The sequence below is a fragment of the Sus scrofa genome, chromosome 18 (assembly GCF_054392235.1).
Source record: "Sus scrofa isolate SSC_HxYL_T2T_F1_AM1 chromosome 18, Sscrofa_HxYL_maternal_Yorkshire_Landrace_v2.0, whole genome shotgun sequence".
Classification (NCBI taxonomy): Eukaryota; Metazoa; Chordata; class Mammalia; order Artiodactyla; family Suidae; genus Sus; species Sus scrofa.
This window is the reverse complement of record NC_139400.1, coordinates 49,610,665-49,626,873: the sequence shown is the minus strand read 5'-3', so window position 1 is coordinate 49,626,873 and position 16,209 is coordinate 49,610,665. Positions and strand designations below refer to the sequence as shown.

The following is a 16,209-nucleotide window of genomic DNA, read 5'->3' as shown; positions in this document are numbered from 1 at the left end:
TGTGGTGTAGACCGGCAGCTACAGCTCCAGTTAGACCCCTAGCCTGGGAACCTCCATATGCCACGGGTGCAACCCTAGAAAATTCAAAAAGACCAAAAAAAATAAATAAAAGCATGTTTATTATATACCGTGCTTCTTTTTTTTTTTTTTTTTTTTTTTTTGCGTTTTTTAGGGCCAAACCCACAGCATATGGAGATTCCCAGGCAAGGGGTCAAATAGCTGTAGCTGCCGCTGCCGCCACCGGCCTACACCTCAGCCACAGCAATGCAGGATTCAAGCCACGTCTGCAACCTATGCCACAGCTTAGGGCAACACCGTATCTTTAACCCACTGAGCAAGGCCAGGGATCGAACCTGTGTCCTCATGGATACTAGTCAGATTCATTAACTGCTGAGCCATGATAGGAACTCCATTAAGTGCTTTTTAATCAGACATCTATGCATAAGAATTAGAGATTGCCCAAAAGAAATTATTTTGTGATAATTACCAAGACTTCTGATTATAGGTAGTATATATTGGTCTTTGGTATTTACAAAATAAAATATTACAGTAATACTAATAAATATATTAATAAATATTAATTTTTTTCTATTAAAGCAAGTATTCTGAGTTGGGAATTTTTTTTAACTCTGTAACTACCAGCTTCATATCAGCGACTTTGAGTTTATGCCTCTCCTTCTTTGGCACATACTGCCTTCCTTGCTCTTTGAAGAATTGCTAGTGTATAAACCTGTATCAGAGATACGTAGTGGAATGTGAAATGTGACTTAAGATTATTTATACCCCGCCTTCAGTTAGTCGATGTTAAATAATTGATCTCTTGGAGAAAAGTTTTACTCCATTATCCAAACCTTTTGAAAATTCTTTAAAACTGAAAAGTGGATTGCTTTGGAGTTGAGCAGAGAAATTTAAACATTTTCAATATGGAACTAGACCACCTATTAAAAATAATCTTTTTTTTGGTTTTTTCTTTTCTCTCAGGGCCGTACCCGTGGCATATGGAAGTTCCCAGGCTAGGGATTGAATCGGAGCTACAGCTGCTGGTCTACACCACAGCCACAGCAATGTGGGATCTGAGCTGTGTTTTTAACCTGCATCATAGCTCATGACAACACTGGTGACCCACGTTGCCCGACCCACTGAGTGAGGTCAGGGATCAAACCTGTATCCTCATGGATTCTAGTCAGATTTGTTTCTGCTGCACCACAACAGGAACTCCTAAAAATAATCATTTTAAAAGCCATTTTATAATTGGCGCTTGTGTGACTAGTGGCATCTTGAATTCCCTTGATATATGGGAAAATGAGCCATCTCTTTCCACATTTAAGATGGAATCTAAAATTGATCCTTTTTTTTGCTTTTTTTTTTTTTTTAGGGCTGCACCCTTGGCATATGGAGGTTCCCAGCCTAGGGGTCCAAACAGAGCTACAGCTGCCAGCCTACGTCAGCGCCACAGCAACGTCAGATCCGAGCCGCATCTGCGACCTACACCACAGCTTACGGCATTGCCAGATCCTTAACCCACTGAGCGAGGCCAGGGATTGAACCCACAACCTCATGGTTCCTAGTTGGATTCGTTAACCACTGCGCCACAATGGGAACTCCAAGTGATTCTTATTCTTAGGTTGTTCCAACTTTAATGTATATATTACTGATACAGTGCAGATTCCTGCTTTAACATACTTTGAAAGAAAATTAAACAAATGTAAGATACCTAGAACTTCTAAGTCATTATGTTCGCCCAAGTCCTGAATATTTAATTCTGCCTTCCTCTCTAAAACACTCATTGAAATAAGAAACAGAAGCACAGGGAAAATACTAATTGATAAGAGGAATGCTAGAAACTGGGGACTTATCCAGAGTTATTTCTGCAAGACATAGTATTGGAGAAACTTCATTGAATTTTCATTGATCAACTCTGAATCTTGGGGAAAAAATAACCTAAAGTGGTAGTTAATATCCACTCACCCCCCAACAACCTATCAATATCAGAAGCTCAAAGCTTCAAGTATTGGAAGAAAGGGACCCAGTTGATAGGAAGCAAATCTAGACCTTGACTCAACTCTCGGGCTCCTTTTGTTGGGCTCTCCTCAGTTCAGTGGAATGTTGGTTTTTCTCAGGGCTCCACGTCTTCAGTTACCGTCTATCTGATAATACTTGTCACATGTACATCTTCAGTCACCACCACCTCTGTCCCTACCCTCATGTGCACATCGACGTGAAATACCTCTATCAGAAAAGGAAAAGGCTTACAAGTTTTTCCTCCTTTTCCTTCTTACATACCATAGGTTGGCTGATAATTCACACGGCATCAACAAGTGTGGCTTACCCTTATTTGTGTCTGTCAGAGTTTCAGAGCACTTTCGCCTGTCGGGCTGTCATGCTGCCATTGACCAACACCCCTTTGTCTAACATTCCTTACCCTTTTAGGTTGAATTCTCCTACCCGCCCCTGATTCCAGGAGATGGACACGACAGTCACACTCTACCTGAAGAATGGAAGTATTTACCCTTCCTTGCCTTGCCAGATGGCGCACACAACTACCAGGAAGGTAGGTAAACAAACAGACAGTGGGTTTTTTAGGGCCGCACCTGTGGCATAAGGAAGTCCCCGGGCTAGGGGTCAAATTGGAGCTGCAGCTGCTGGCCGGTGCCACAGCCACAGCCACGTGGGATCTGAGCTGTGTCTGTGACCTACACCACAGCTCACGGCAACACCGAATCTTTAACCCACTGAGCAAGGCTATGGTTTGAACCCACATCCTCATAGATACTAGTTCGGTTCGTTACGTCTGAGCTACAGCAGGAACTCCCAATTTTTTTTTAATTTGCCAAGACATCTTAAGATTCTGAGTACTTTGGTAATGAACGACCTTTGGCCCCTTGTGGTTATTCATTAAATACGTAAATGCTTGTTTAGAGATGACTAATTAGTCATACACTGGAGGCTCTCCAGAGGAGTGCCAGGCTTATATTGCTAATGGTTGGTGAACGTTGGCCACTCCTTTGCCAGGAGCCCTGGTCAACTAAGTGATTACCCAGGTTAGGACATCTGCAGCTGGTAGCACTTTTCGCATTTAAACTTCAGACTCAGAGACCAATAAAAGAGCTCACCTTCGTCAGCTGCAGATTGACTGGGGCTCTAGCTACACACTTTACCAGCTTAGTCCTCCAGCGCCCGCCTGGAAACAGCCGGATTGCCTTTCCACCCCGAGCATTGCCATCTCCCTGGTTTTCTGCTCAAAAGTGTTCTTGCCTGTGTGGGGCACATGTTAACAGCCTCGGAAAGCAATCCTGTGATGTTAGTACCGAGTCTCCTCTCACCCTGTAAATGAGTGGTGTAAGTGGCTTAATGAAGAAATATGTTTTATCATGGTATGAAAGGCTCTACCAAAACACCAGGTTGAACTTGGTTCAGTTACCTGGTTTTTTAGTATTCATTAATTTTCATATGAAATGAAGCCAGTGTTACTGTGCAGTTTAACACAAACTTTAATTGCAGTTTTTTTTTTGTCTTGTTTTGTTTTTGGCTGTGCCCACAGTATAGGGAAGTTTCTGGGCCAGGGATTGAACCTAAGCCACAGCAGGGACCTGAGCTGCTGCAGTGATAATACTGGATCCTTAACTCACTGCATGACCAGAGAACTCCCTAAATGCAGTATTTTTAACTTCATAAATCTTTCTTTAAACTTTTTATCATGAAAGCTTTTAAAAAGACAGAAAATTAGGAAGAATAGTATTGCAAATAGTCCACAAATTTTCTTTGTGTGTGTACAATTTTGCCTGTACTGTTTGAAAGTCAGTTGCAAACATCATGACACTCTCTCTTTAAATACTTCAGCATGCATCTCTTAAGAATAAGATCATTCCCCAGGATGACCTCTGACTGGCTGTTACCACAGCTGAGAGATATAACAGTAATTCCATATCATCTAATATCTAATCTCTGTTCAGATTTCCCCAGTTGTCCCAAGAATTTCTCAAATCTATGCAAAATTTATGTGTTGTCTTTCAAGGCATTCTCTTGTGACATAGCAGGTTAAATACCTGGCATTGTCATTGCAGCGGCTCAGGTGGTTGCTGTGGCATGGGTTCCATCCCCTGGCCCGGGAACTTCTACTTGCCTTGGGCTTGGCCAAATATATATATATATTTAATATAAATCTATGGGTTGTCTTTGGTTTGTGTGATTCTCTACTTACTTTTAATCTGGAATAATCCTGTATAATAAAGTGTTTTCTGAAGAAAAAGTTACCATAGTCTCAGTTTGACTTGTAATTCAGCCTCTTGGGCTTTTTGTGATGAGTGTACACTGGAAGGTGGTGAGAGGAATTCTAAGAAAACAGTAGTTGTGGAGTTCCCATTGTGGCCCAGTGGAAATGAACCTGACGAGTATCCATGAGAAGGCAGGTTCGATCCCTGGCCTCGCTCAGTGTGTTAAAGATCTGGTGTTGCTGTGAGCTGTGGTGTGGGTCACAGACTCGGCTTGGATCTGGCGTTGCTGTGGCTGTGGTGTAGGCCAGCAGCTATAGCTCTGATTTGACCCCTAGCCCAGAAACTTCCATGTGTCATGATGTGGCCCTAAAAGAAAACAGTTGTTGTGACGCTAGAAATGTGTGACCTGGATTCCCTGTTGCGTCTTTGTTTTTGTTTTAATGATTGCATTATGATAATTTCAGAGTTTATTCTTAATACAAGTAATTCACTTTGGTATTTACATTTTTCTGTGTATCTCTTAGATACTGTGTTTTTTCACTTGCCACCCAGAAGTGGAAATGGAGCCACTGTGTATGGCATCTCTTGCTATCGACAAATTGAAGCCAAGGTAGGACAGTTAAAATGAACAACAAAACACTCAAAAATTCTTTTAAGTGTTGGCCGCTTAAGATGTACAATTTGGGGAAATGCATGGTCTTTATTTTGCATGTGATACCTGTGATGTTGTTTTAAACTTTTATAAACCATGTAGCTGTTTTCTGTAGTACCGGCTTATTCACATAAATGTTTTTCTAAGTTAATATTGGTGACTGACTACATTTGTATTGTGTTACATGTTGTGGATTGTTTTTAGATAGTGACACCTAAATTATCCATTGTCTTCAAAATACTGTGTTTAAATTTCATGGTGTCCTTGATTTTCTTTTTCTAATGTTTGGTGTGTAACTTAGAAAAATGGAATGGTAATGTGTTGTATTTTTGTTTGTTTGTTTTTAAGAAGCATTCTAGAAGTAGTGGAAAGTATTTACAGTTTGTTTGTTTTTAAGAAGCATTCTAGAAGTAGTGGAAAGTATTTACAGTAGCTGCAAACTACGTGCAAGTTATCCTGATTACCTGTAACTAAGGATTTTGTGTCATGGCTCAGTGGAAATAAATCTGACTAGTATCTATGAGGACGCAGGTTCCATCCGTGGCCTCACTTCAGTGGGTTAAGGATCCCATGGTACTGTGGCTATGGTGAAGGCTGGCAGCTACAGGTCTGATTTGACCCCTAGCATGGAAACCAAGTGTGGCCCTAAAAAGACAAAAAAAAAAAAAAAATTATAACTAAGATTTTAATCATTCTTAAATTACCTACTTAATGACTAACTTACTATAGTAGCTCTAATTAATAAATTCAAGTAAACCAAGATGAGTAACTTCCCCTTTCCTAGTTTGCTGCTGATGCTTTTTTCTTCCTTTAATTTTTCATGATGGGATTGCTCTTTTTCTGAGTAAAAGTATCTTTCCTCTTAAATCATTAATGCTCTGAAGTAGTAAGAGCTACTCAACCTCATTTGCACATTGGAATCACCTGGGGAGCTTGAAATACTAGGGATGACTGGGTCCCAACCCGACTCTGATTTATTGTTCTGGGCGTCAGGAGTAGTAAAAGCTCCCCAGGTGACTCTAATATGTGGGCAAGACTGAACCACTGCTCTGAAACAATGTGTTTTTTTGGTGGTGTTTCTTAATTTTATTGGAGTATAATTGACTTACAATGTTAGTTTTAGGTATACAGCAAAGTGCATTAGTTACGTATACACATATCCATTCCTTTTCAGATCTTTCCCCGTGTAGGTTGTTACACAGTATTGAGTAGATTTTCCTGTGCTATACAGTCGGTCCATGTTACTTATCTCTTTTTATATAATCGTGTATGTTAATCCCAACCTCCTATTTATCCCTGCCCCCAACATGTCTTCCTTTGGTAACCGTAAATTTGATTTCAGAATCTTTTGAGTCTGTTATGGTAAAACAACAGTTTTAACCAGAACTACCTAGAGACCTTTTTTTCTCTTTCTTTTTAAAAACATGTACGTGCTGTGGCACAGCCAGTTAAGTATCTAGCATTGCTGCAGCTGTGGCTCAGATTCAACCCCTGGCTGGGGAACTTTCATATACCACAGTTGCGGTGCAAAACAACAACCGCTGAGTCACAACAGGAACTCCTAGACAGCCTTTAAGTGGCATTTTACACAGCCTCTCCCTACCTCCTGAGCCTGACCCACTCCAGAGTATAATGGGATTGCCCATTTCTCCAAGTTTTTCTCACCTCATCTGATAACCAGATAAATTAGAAATCAGAGGGCCTAGAAGAAAGCCTTTGATTCCCTTTGGACAGAGGTGGGGCCTGCTGGGTGAATCCAGTCAAGGTAAAGATTGAGGAAAGGCTCTACACTTAATTTACCAACGAATCATCAGTCCTTAGTTAAAGTCACTGAAACCCCATGGTCCTCAGGACAGATCCAAGGAGATGTCAGGCACTAGAGGGAAGAGTTGTTCTTACTTTCCTCACAGCCTTAGCCAAAGTTGATCAAGTCAAGTCTTCTTTTCTGCTAGTGGAGAGCTGCAGAAATCTCATGTGGTCACCCTCAGAATCTTAAGCTATGGCTAGAGGATGGGCTGCAATACAGGTCAGGATAGACTCCAGCAGCATAGAATAACCAGCTGAATAAAAACTGCTGACAATATTTCTGTCTATGGAGAAACAAGCTGTTAAACTGTTCCCTTCTAACCAGAAATAGTCTCTAAAAAGAGTGTCCATTTTAAAACCAGAGCAGAGTTGCCGTCGTGGCTCAGGGGAAACGAATCTGACTAGTATCCATGAGGATGCAGGTTCGATCCCTGGCCTCATTCATTGGGTTAGGGATCCAGCATTGCTGTCAGCTGTGGTGTAGGTCACAGATGCGGCTCAGACCTGGCATTGCTGTGGGCGTGGTTTAGGCTGGCAGTTACAGCTTGGATTTGACCCCTAGCCTGGGAACTTCTTTATGCCTTGGGTGCAGCCCTAAAAAGACCAAAAAAGAAAAAAGCAACAACAACAAAAAAACAGAGCCATGGATGACTGATTTGCATTATAGATATGGCAATTTTCATGTAATTACCCTTCACCAGATTAATCTCCTTGGGAATAGAGATTGCCTCTCATTCTTATATTCCCATTGCCTGCCGGATTCTGGCACAAAATGCTCTGGCTGACACTTTTTCAATAAATACCTTCTGAGATTCTCAATAAATACTTTTAATTAATGCGGAGTTCCCATTGTGGCTCAGTGGTAATGAACCCAACTAGTATCCAGGAGGCTGCAGGTTGGATCCCTGTCCTCACTCAGTGGGTTAAGGATCCAGGGTTGCTGTGAGCTGTGGTGTAGGTCACAGACATGGCTCGGATCCTGTGTGGCTGTGGATGTGGCGTAGTCTGGTAGTCGCAGCTCCTATTAGAGCCCTAGCCTGGGGACTTCCATATGCTGCAGGTGCAGCCCTAAAAAGAAAAAAAAATTAAGTAAATGCAAGACATTTTTTCTGTTTGATTGCATTTATGTTGGGGAAAATTTTTTAATATTTCCATGAAATATTTCTAATAGTATTTGTTTATAATAGGCATTGAAAGTACGGCAAGCAGATATCACCAGAGAGACTGTTCAGAAAAGTGTCTGTGTTCTAAGCAAGCTGGTAAGGGGCCAATTAACCTGTTAATATGTTCGTTAAATACTCTTGACAGCTTTTTGAGAATAAAGCATTATTAAAATGAGAGATTTATGAAAACAATGATATGTTAAAATTAGGGGCTTCCCACTAATGTTACATCTCCTCTTGCTCTTTACTTGCTCTCTGCAGGTTTACTCTCGTTTCCCCTCTGCCCAAAATTGTGTAAGAGGGAGAGATCTAATAGATCAATTTTGGGGAAAGAGGTTGACAGTTGACTAAAATGAGGCAGGTGATGAGATATTTCATTTATCTAGTTTTGTTGTCAACACTGGATAAATGATATTTTACTAAAATTCAGAGTTCCCTGGCAGCCCGCAGGTTAAACATCCGCCATTGTCAATGCTGTGGCTCTGGTTACTGCTGAGGTATGGGTTCCATCCCTGGGCCTAGAACTTGTGCATGCTGTGGTGTGGCCAAAACCAAAATAATATTTTGCTAAAATTCAAAATATCACAAGTACTCAGTTTTTATTTTATTGTAGAAGTGCATGGCTCTTTTACAGTGAAAAATTATATCTGTAACTTGCTCTTTAAAAACTTAAAATGTTTGAGGAAAGGAAAGGACATAAAGAATTGTACTGGAGTTCCCATCGTGGCGCCGTGGAAACGAATCTGACTAGGAACCATGGGCTTTCAGGTTCGATCCCTGGCCTCAGTCAGTGCGTCAAGGATCCGGCACTGCCTCAGTGTGTTAAGGATCCGGCACTGCCGTGAGCTGTGGTGTAGGTTGCAGACACAGCTCAGATCTGGCATTGCTGTGGCTGTGGTGTAGGCCGGCAGCTATAGCTCCGATTCGACCCCTAGCCTGGGAACCTCCATGTGCTGCGCAAGCGGCCCTAGAAAAGGCAAAAGGCAAAATAAAATGAAATAAAATAAAATAAAATAAAAATACCTTGAGTATTAATAACTTAATACTGTGGGCCTTACCAGTAAGTTTTTGAAGATCAGTATACTTCTTCCAAGATAGTAGTTTTAAATATAGGGCAAGAATATCTCAGAAAAGGAATGGTTATAAAAGACCCCAATATCAGAATATTGGAAGATTGCTAATCTGATTTCTGTATACACTGTATCTAGACAGGAAGCCTGAAAAAATATACATCAATGAATTATTGATCAGACAGATAAAACAGGCATGGGGTGGAGAGAGCTAGCTCACACAAAAACGTTGGGTCGTTCATAGTGCATTTTAGTATATACATAAAAATAAAATGAGTTTATACTTAAATGGTTAAGTGCCCAGAGTTACGTGAAGTTGTAGGTGTTTGTTTTTTACTATCAAACTAATGGTAATTTTTCTTTTTCTTGAAGCCTCTCTATGGCTTACTTCAAGCAAAACTTCAACTCATTACACATGCATATTTTGAAGAGAAAGATTTTTCCCAAATTTCCATTCTAAAGGTAACTTTATACCCCTTTATAGATGTGTTGGAAGACAGATTCTTAAATCAAATAAATCTTTCATATTGTGAGAGATAATCATTTATTATCTTAAGAAAGACATTTCTCTTTGGAATTCCCATTGTGGCTCAGTGGGTTAGTGTCCATGAGGATGTGGGTTCAATCCCTGGCCTTGCCCAGTGGGTTAAAGGATCTTGTGTTGCTGTGACCTGTGTTGTAGGTCACAGATGCAGCTCACTTCCCGCGTGGCTGTGGCGAGAGGTGGCAGCTGTAGCTCCGATTCAACCCTCGCCTGGGAACTCGCATATGCCACACCTGCGGCCCTAAAAAGAAAAAAAAAAAAAAGAAAAGAAAAGAGTTCCCTGGTGATCTAGTGGTTAGGACTTGGTGCTTTCCCTGTTGCAGCCCAGATTCAATAATCCCTGGTCTGCGAACTAAGATCTCACATCAAGCTGTTGCACACTGTAGCCAAAAGAAAAGGAAAAAAAAGTAGAAGAGGAGGACGAAGGAGTTGGAAACTGACCGAGTTTCAGAGAGACTTTGCTTGTTTTTGAATTTACAGCCTGGCAAAACTCAATTAAAGAATCAATTTTCGGAGTTCCCGTCGTGGCGCAGTGGTTAACGAATCCGACTAGGAACCATGAGGTTGCGGATTCGGTCCCTGCCCTTGCTCAGTGGGTTAACGATCCGGCGTTGCCGTGAGCTGTGGTGTAGGTTGCAGATGCGGCTCGGATCCTGCGTTGCTGTGGCTCTGGCGTAGGCTGGTGGCTGCAGCTCCGATTCGACCCCTAGCCTGGGAACCTCCATATGCCGCGGGAGCGGCCCAAGAAATAGCAACAACAACAACAACAAAAAAGACAAAAAAAAAAAAAAAAAGAATCAATTTTCCCCCAATTATCTTATTTCTAATTCAGTGTCTAAAGTGATAATAAAGTGTTCCAAACTGAATCTATATCTTATAGGAGCTCTATGAACATATGAATAGTTCGTTGGGAGGAACTTCCTTAGAAGGATCCCAGGTATATCTTGGTAAGCAGCTTTTTTATGAGTCAGAAGAAATGCTTTCATTTTTTTGTTTGTTTGGCATGCTGAGTTGCACTTAAAACTTCATGATCAGGAGTTCCCGTCGTGGCTCAGTGGTTAACGAATCTGACTAGGAACCATGAGGTTTCGGGTTCGATCCCTGCCCTTACTCAGTGGGTTAATGATCCAGCGTTGCCGTGAGCTGTGGTGAAGGTCGCAGACGCGGCTCAGATCCTGCGTTGCTGGGCTCTGGCGTAGGCTGGCAGCCACAGCTCCGATTCGACCCCTAGCCTGGGAACGTCCATATGCCGTGAGAGCGGCCCAAGAAATGGCAAAAAGACAAAAAACAAAACAAAACAAAACAAAAAAAACTGCATGATCAGAATTACATTTCTATATGGGATCTAAATTCTCCAATATGCTTTTCTCTAAATTAATTTATCTTGTTCTGTGGCAAATGATCAGAGAAGACTGTGTGTGATTCAGAAATAACATCCTGTGGAGATGGTGACCAAAAACCAAGCTCGTACTGCCACTGTGGTACAAGCTTCATAATTTCTAAACTTGTGTCATTTGTAAGATGGTTGTAGAAACAAAGTTTTAGAGCTGCGTAACAGTAGCCACTAGCCACGTGTGACTACAGCTAGATTAGTTTTCAGAGAAATTAAATAAAATTTACAGGTCAGTTTGTTGGTCACAATTGCCATATTTCAGGTGCTCAGTGGCCACATATGGCTACTCCGTTGAACAGTGCAAATTGAGAACATTTCTGTTATTATAGAAAGTTTTATCAGATGGTGTGGTTTAACTATTAACAGTATCTAATAAATGCTGATTATATGCGTACATAATCAAAAATTACATAAATACTTAAATATTTGCATGTGCCTACTTTTTACCTGCCTTTCTTTTGAGGTCAAACTTTCTCTGACAAGAACAGAAGGTTGTAGTCACAGATTACCTTTTTTTTCTTTCACCATTGTAGGTCTGTCTCCTCGAGATCTTGTGCTTCATTTTCGACACAAGGTATGATACCTTTTTTAATTTACAATGTACTAAGATTACGTTCATTTAACTGGACAAATTCCATGAACTGTGTGGAGTGATGTAGATTGTGGCATAGCCACGTTTTAGTTTTTCCTAAAGACAGCTGTCATAATGATATCAAGTTGAAAGTGTTGGTGGTACTTACATGATAGAAATTTCTAAAAATGTACAAATAGTGTCTGTTTATTTCTGTGTAGGATAGGATACTTTTTTCCTATGGTCTTTATAATTTCAGATCTCATGAAATTACAGTGGAAAGGAACATGTTTTATTTTATTTTTTCTTTTCCATTATGGTTTATTACTGGATATTGAATATTATTCCCTGTGATATACAGTAGGACCTCGTTGTTAATCCATCCTATGTATAATTCTGTACGTAATAGGTTGTGTCTGCCAATCCCAAACTCCTAATCCATCCTTCTCACACCACAAAAAAATCACTCCCCCACAACCACAAGTCTGTTCTCTGTATCTGTGGGTCTGTTTCTGACAAATTCATTTGTGTTATATGTTATTTTATTTTATTTTTTTGCTTTTTAGGGCCACGCCTGTGGCATATGGAAGTTCCCAGGCTAGGGTGAATTGGAGCTGCAGCTGCCAGCCTGTGCCACGGCCACAGCAATGGATCTGGATCCGAGCCTTGTCTGCAACCTACACCACAGCTCAGGGCAATGCCAGATCCTTAACCCACTGAACGAGGCCAGGAATCGAACCTGATTCCTAATGAAGCCACAGTGGAAACTCCCCATTGGTATTTTAGATTCTACATATATCATACGGTATATGGTATGTGATATATTTGCCTTTCTCTTTCTGACTTCCACTTAGTATGATAATCTCTAGATCCATCCGTGTTGCTTCAAATGGCATTATTCCATTCTTTTTTATGGCTGAGTAGTATTCCATGGGTGTGTGTGTGTGTGTGTGTGTGTGTGTGTGTGTGTGTCTCACATTTGAAAGAAACCTATTTTAAATCTTGCGGAGTATTTTGTATGTCGAGTGAAACATTTTCCAGTAAAATACCTATACTTATGTCTTCTGATCTTTATTCCTAAAGAAAGCATGTGTTGAATGGAGCATACATTGATCATTCACTTAACAGATACAGTATCTGCTCTATGAATGTCCCTTGGACATCCAGAAATGAAGAGTATATACCCTTTAAGGAGCTTTCACATGTTTCAAGCAAAAGTGGCACAGCTTCTTCCAAAATGTGCAATTTGTTAGCAATTTAAGTGGTTCTCAGTGTTTTTTAGAGGACACAGATAATATTTCAGTGTATTTTTAAAGGCATTATAACTGCTTAATATTCACTGAAACATGGTTACCTTGGAGGAGGGGGAGAGGCAAAGGAATAAATGGCTTGAGTTTCTTATTTTAATACAATATATTTTTTGTCTTTCTTCAGGTCTTAATCCTATTTAAACTAATTCTTCTTGAAAAAAAGGTGAGATTGGAATGGATAGAACATTTAATATTTATTGATATTTCTTAAGTACTAAATAAAAAACTAACGACAAAGTATAAATGAAGACTTTTTGGTTATCAAAATTGCAGTCAGCTAAATTAGCACATATTCTTTTTTATTATTATTCAGTGAATTTATTACATTTATAGTTGTACAGCGATCGTCACAATCCGATTTTATAGGATTTCCATCCCACAAACCCAGAGCATCCCCCCACCCCCCAAACTGTTTACTTTGGAAACCATAAGTTTTTCAAAGTCTGTAAGTCAGTATCTGTTCTGCAAAGAAGTTCCCTCTATCCTTTTTCAGATTCCACATGTCAGTGAAAGCATTTGATGTTGATGTCTCATTGTATGACTGACTTCACTCAGCACGATAATTTCTAGGTCCATCCATGTTGCTAAAAATGATGGTATTTCATTCATTTTAATGGCTGAGTAATATTCCATTGTGTATATGTACCACATCTTCTTGATCCATTCCTCTGTCAGTGGACACTTAGGTTGCTCCCATGTCTTGGCTATTGAAAATAGTGCTGCAGTGAACATCAGAGTACATGTGTCTTTGCGAGTCGTGGTTTTCTCTGGATAGATGCCCAGGAGTGGGATTGCTGGGTCAAATGGTAGTTCTATGTTTAGTTTTCTGAGGAATCGCCACACTGTTTTCCACAGTGGTTGCACCAATTTACAATCCCACCAACAGTGTACTAGGGTTCCTTTTTCTCCACACCCTCTCCAGCACTTATTGTTTGTAGACTTTTGGATGATGGCCATTCTGGCTGGTGTAAGGTGGTACCTCCTAGTGGTTTTGATTTGCATTTCTCTAATGATGAGTGATGTTGAACATCTTTTCATGTGTTTCTCGGCCATCTGTATGTCTTCTTTGGAGAATCATCTGTTTAGATCTGCCCATTTTTTGATGGGGTTTTTTGTTTTTTTGGTATGGAGATGCAGAAGGTGTTTATAAATTTTGGAGATTAATCCTTTGTCAGTCGATTCATTTGCAAAGACACATATGCACATTTGCAAAGACACATATCCAGAGCCACAGCAACGCAGGATCCGAGCCTCGCTCACGGCAACCCCGGATCCTTAACCCACTGAGTAAGGCCAGGGACCGAACCCGCAACCTCACAGTTCCTAGTCGGATTCGTTAACCACTGCGCCATGATGGGACCTCCGATAAGGGATTTTAGAGCAAGGGTCTGCGTACTCGGACCCAGGGCCCAATCTGCTTACCACCTATAGAAGAGTTTGCTGACCTCAGGTTTAGACTAATCAGGAGCCATCCCTGCTTCCTTTAATCTCAAACAATTCCATGATCTCATTTTCTTTTTGTTTCTTTGTTTTTCATGACATTGACTTTCCTCCTTTTTTTTAAGAATCCAGATTAGTTTCATTATAATATTTGATTTGTGTGATTGTTTCCTTGTGCCTAGTTTCAGATTAAACTTTTTTTTTCTTTTTTCTTTTTTTTTGCCTTTTCTAGGGCCGCTCCCGAGGCATATGGAAGTTCCCAGGCTAGGGGTCGAATAGGAGCTGTCGCCGCTGGCCTACGCCACAGCCACAGCCACAGCAACACGGGATCCAAGCCGCGTCTGCAACCTATACCACAGCTCATGGCAATGCCGGATCCTTAACCCATTGAGTGAGGCCAGGGATCAAACCTGCAACCTCATGGTTCCTAGTCAGATTTATTAACCACTGCGCCATGACAGGAACTCCTTTTTTTTCAGATTAAACTTTTTTGAGGAGTTCCCCGGTGGCTCAGTTAAGAATCCAGCTTTGTCACTGCTCTAGCTTGGGTTGCTGCTGTGGCACAGGCTCAGTTGCTGGCCTGGGAACTTCTGCATGCCATGGACACAACCAAAAATAAAAAAATAAATAAACTTTTTTGGCAAGAACACTCTACAGGTGGTGATGTGTCCTCTGAATCACATCAGGAGGCCCATAACTGTACTAGTATTGGTGACGTGAGGTGTGATCTTTTGATTAAGGTGGTGGTTGCCAGGTTTCTTCACATTAGGTACTTGTTTTCTCTTTGCAGCTGGTAGGTAAATTGTGGGATGATAAATTTGAAGCTACACGAGTATCCTGTTACCCAGCAACCTTTCACAATAGTTTTAGCACGTTCTGGTAATTTTTACCTGAACTGTGGTGGATGCTCAGTGGCTTTCTGCTTCCATCATAAATTCTCTATTTGTCAGCTGTTATGCTTTCATAAAAAAGAGTTTTATCCTCTCCTTTTCTTTTTTCTTTTTTTAAGGTATCTTTGTGTGGAGTTCCCCTTGTGGCTTAGTGGTAACAAACCTGACTAGTATCCATGAAGATACTAGTGGGTTCGATCCCTGGCCCTGGTCAGTAGGTTAAGGATCCCGTGTTGCTGTGAGCTGTGGCTCAGATCCCATTTTGCTGTGGCTGTAGCATAGGCCAGCAGCTGCTGCTCACATTCAGCCCCTAGCCTGTAAACTGCCATATGCCTTGGGTGTGGCTCTAAAAAGATAAAAAAAAAAAAAAAAATTTAGAGTAAATAAATAAATAAATAATCATTGTGGACTTCAGAATTTTCTAATTTAATTTTGATTGAATCCATTTCAGGTTCTTTTTTATATTTCTCCAGTGAATAAACTGGTGGGTGCCCTGATGACTGTGTTATCCCTTTTTCCAGGTAAGAGGGTTGCAGTTTCTTTTTCTTTCTTGATTTCTTTCTTTCTGTCTTTTGTTCTTTTAGGGCCTCACCTGTGGCATATGGAGGTTCCCAGGCTAGGGGTCTAATCGGAGCTGTTGCTGCTAGCCTACGCCAGAGCCACAGCAACAGAGGATCCAAGCCGTGTCTGCAGCATACACCACAGCTTAGGGCAACATGGGATCCTTAACCCACTGAGCGAGGCCAGGGATCGAACCTGCAACCTTATGGTTCCTAGTTGGATTCATTTCCACTGCGCCATGACGGGAACTCTGATTTCTTTCTTTCTTGATTTTTTTTTTCTTTCTTCCTCTGTCTATCTGAGGCAAATGAAGTATTTATTAAGAGGAAAAATATGTGCAAAGAATGCATGGGCAGGCAGGCGGGGAGGGGGAAGACAGAGAAGGGCTCTACTCTTTTTAATCTTGTACTGGACCTTTGAATGATAAAAATTTTCAGAGACGAGCTGTGTAGGATTACCATTCTATTTTAATGACATATCCACTTTAGCAATAAATTTCTCTTTTTTTATGAGACTTTTTTTTTTAATTAAAGTTTGTGCAAGCATTGCTTACTAAAATTTTTATAGGACAGTTCCACTATTTAGAGCAGACTAT

At 40.8% G+C, this 16,209-nt stretch overlaps 1 protein-coding gene across 10 annotated transcripts in view; it reads left to right on the top strand.

The window, feature by feature from the left end:
• AVL9 (AVL9 cell migration associated) overlaps window positions 1-16,209 on the top strand; it is an 84,160-nt gene that overhangs the window by 34,842 nt on the left and 33,109 nt on the right. For all 10 annotated transcript variants that reach the window (XR_014834328.1, XR_014834329.1, XR_014834330.1 and 7 more), the window contains 8 exons: window positions 2,431-2,551; window positions 4,739-4,824; window positions 7,860-7,931; window positions 9,278-9,367; window positions 10,330-10,396; window positions 11,376-11,416; window positions 12,848-12,886; window positions 15,505-15,574. Coding sequence is in view for 6 of the 10 variants with exons in the window: in XM_021079003.2 (XP_020934662.1) it covers window positions 2,431-2,551; window positions 4,739-4,824; window positions 7,860-7,931; window positions 9,278-9,367; window positions 10,330-10,396; window positions 11,376-11,416; window positions 12,848-12,886; window positions 15,505-15,574 (586 nt within the window). In the remaining 4 variants the exon portion in view is untranslated. The remainder of the gene's footprint in view (window positions 1-2,430; window positions 2,552-4,738; window positions 4,825-7,859; window positions 7,932-9,277; window positions 9,368-10,329; window positions 10,397-11,375; window positions 11,417-12,847; window positions 12,887-15,504; window positions 15,575-16,209) is intronic.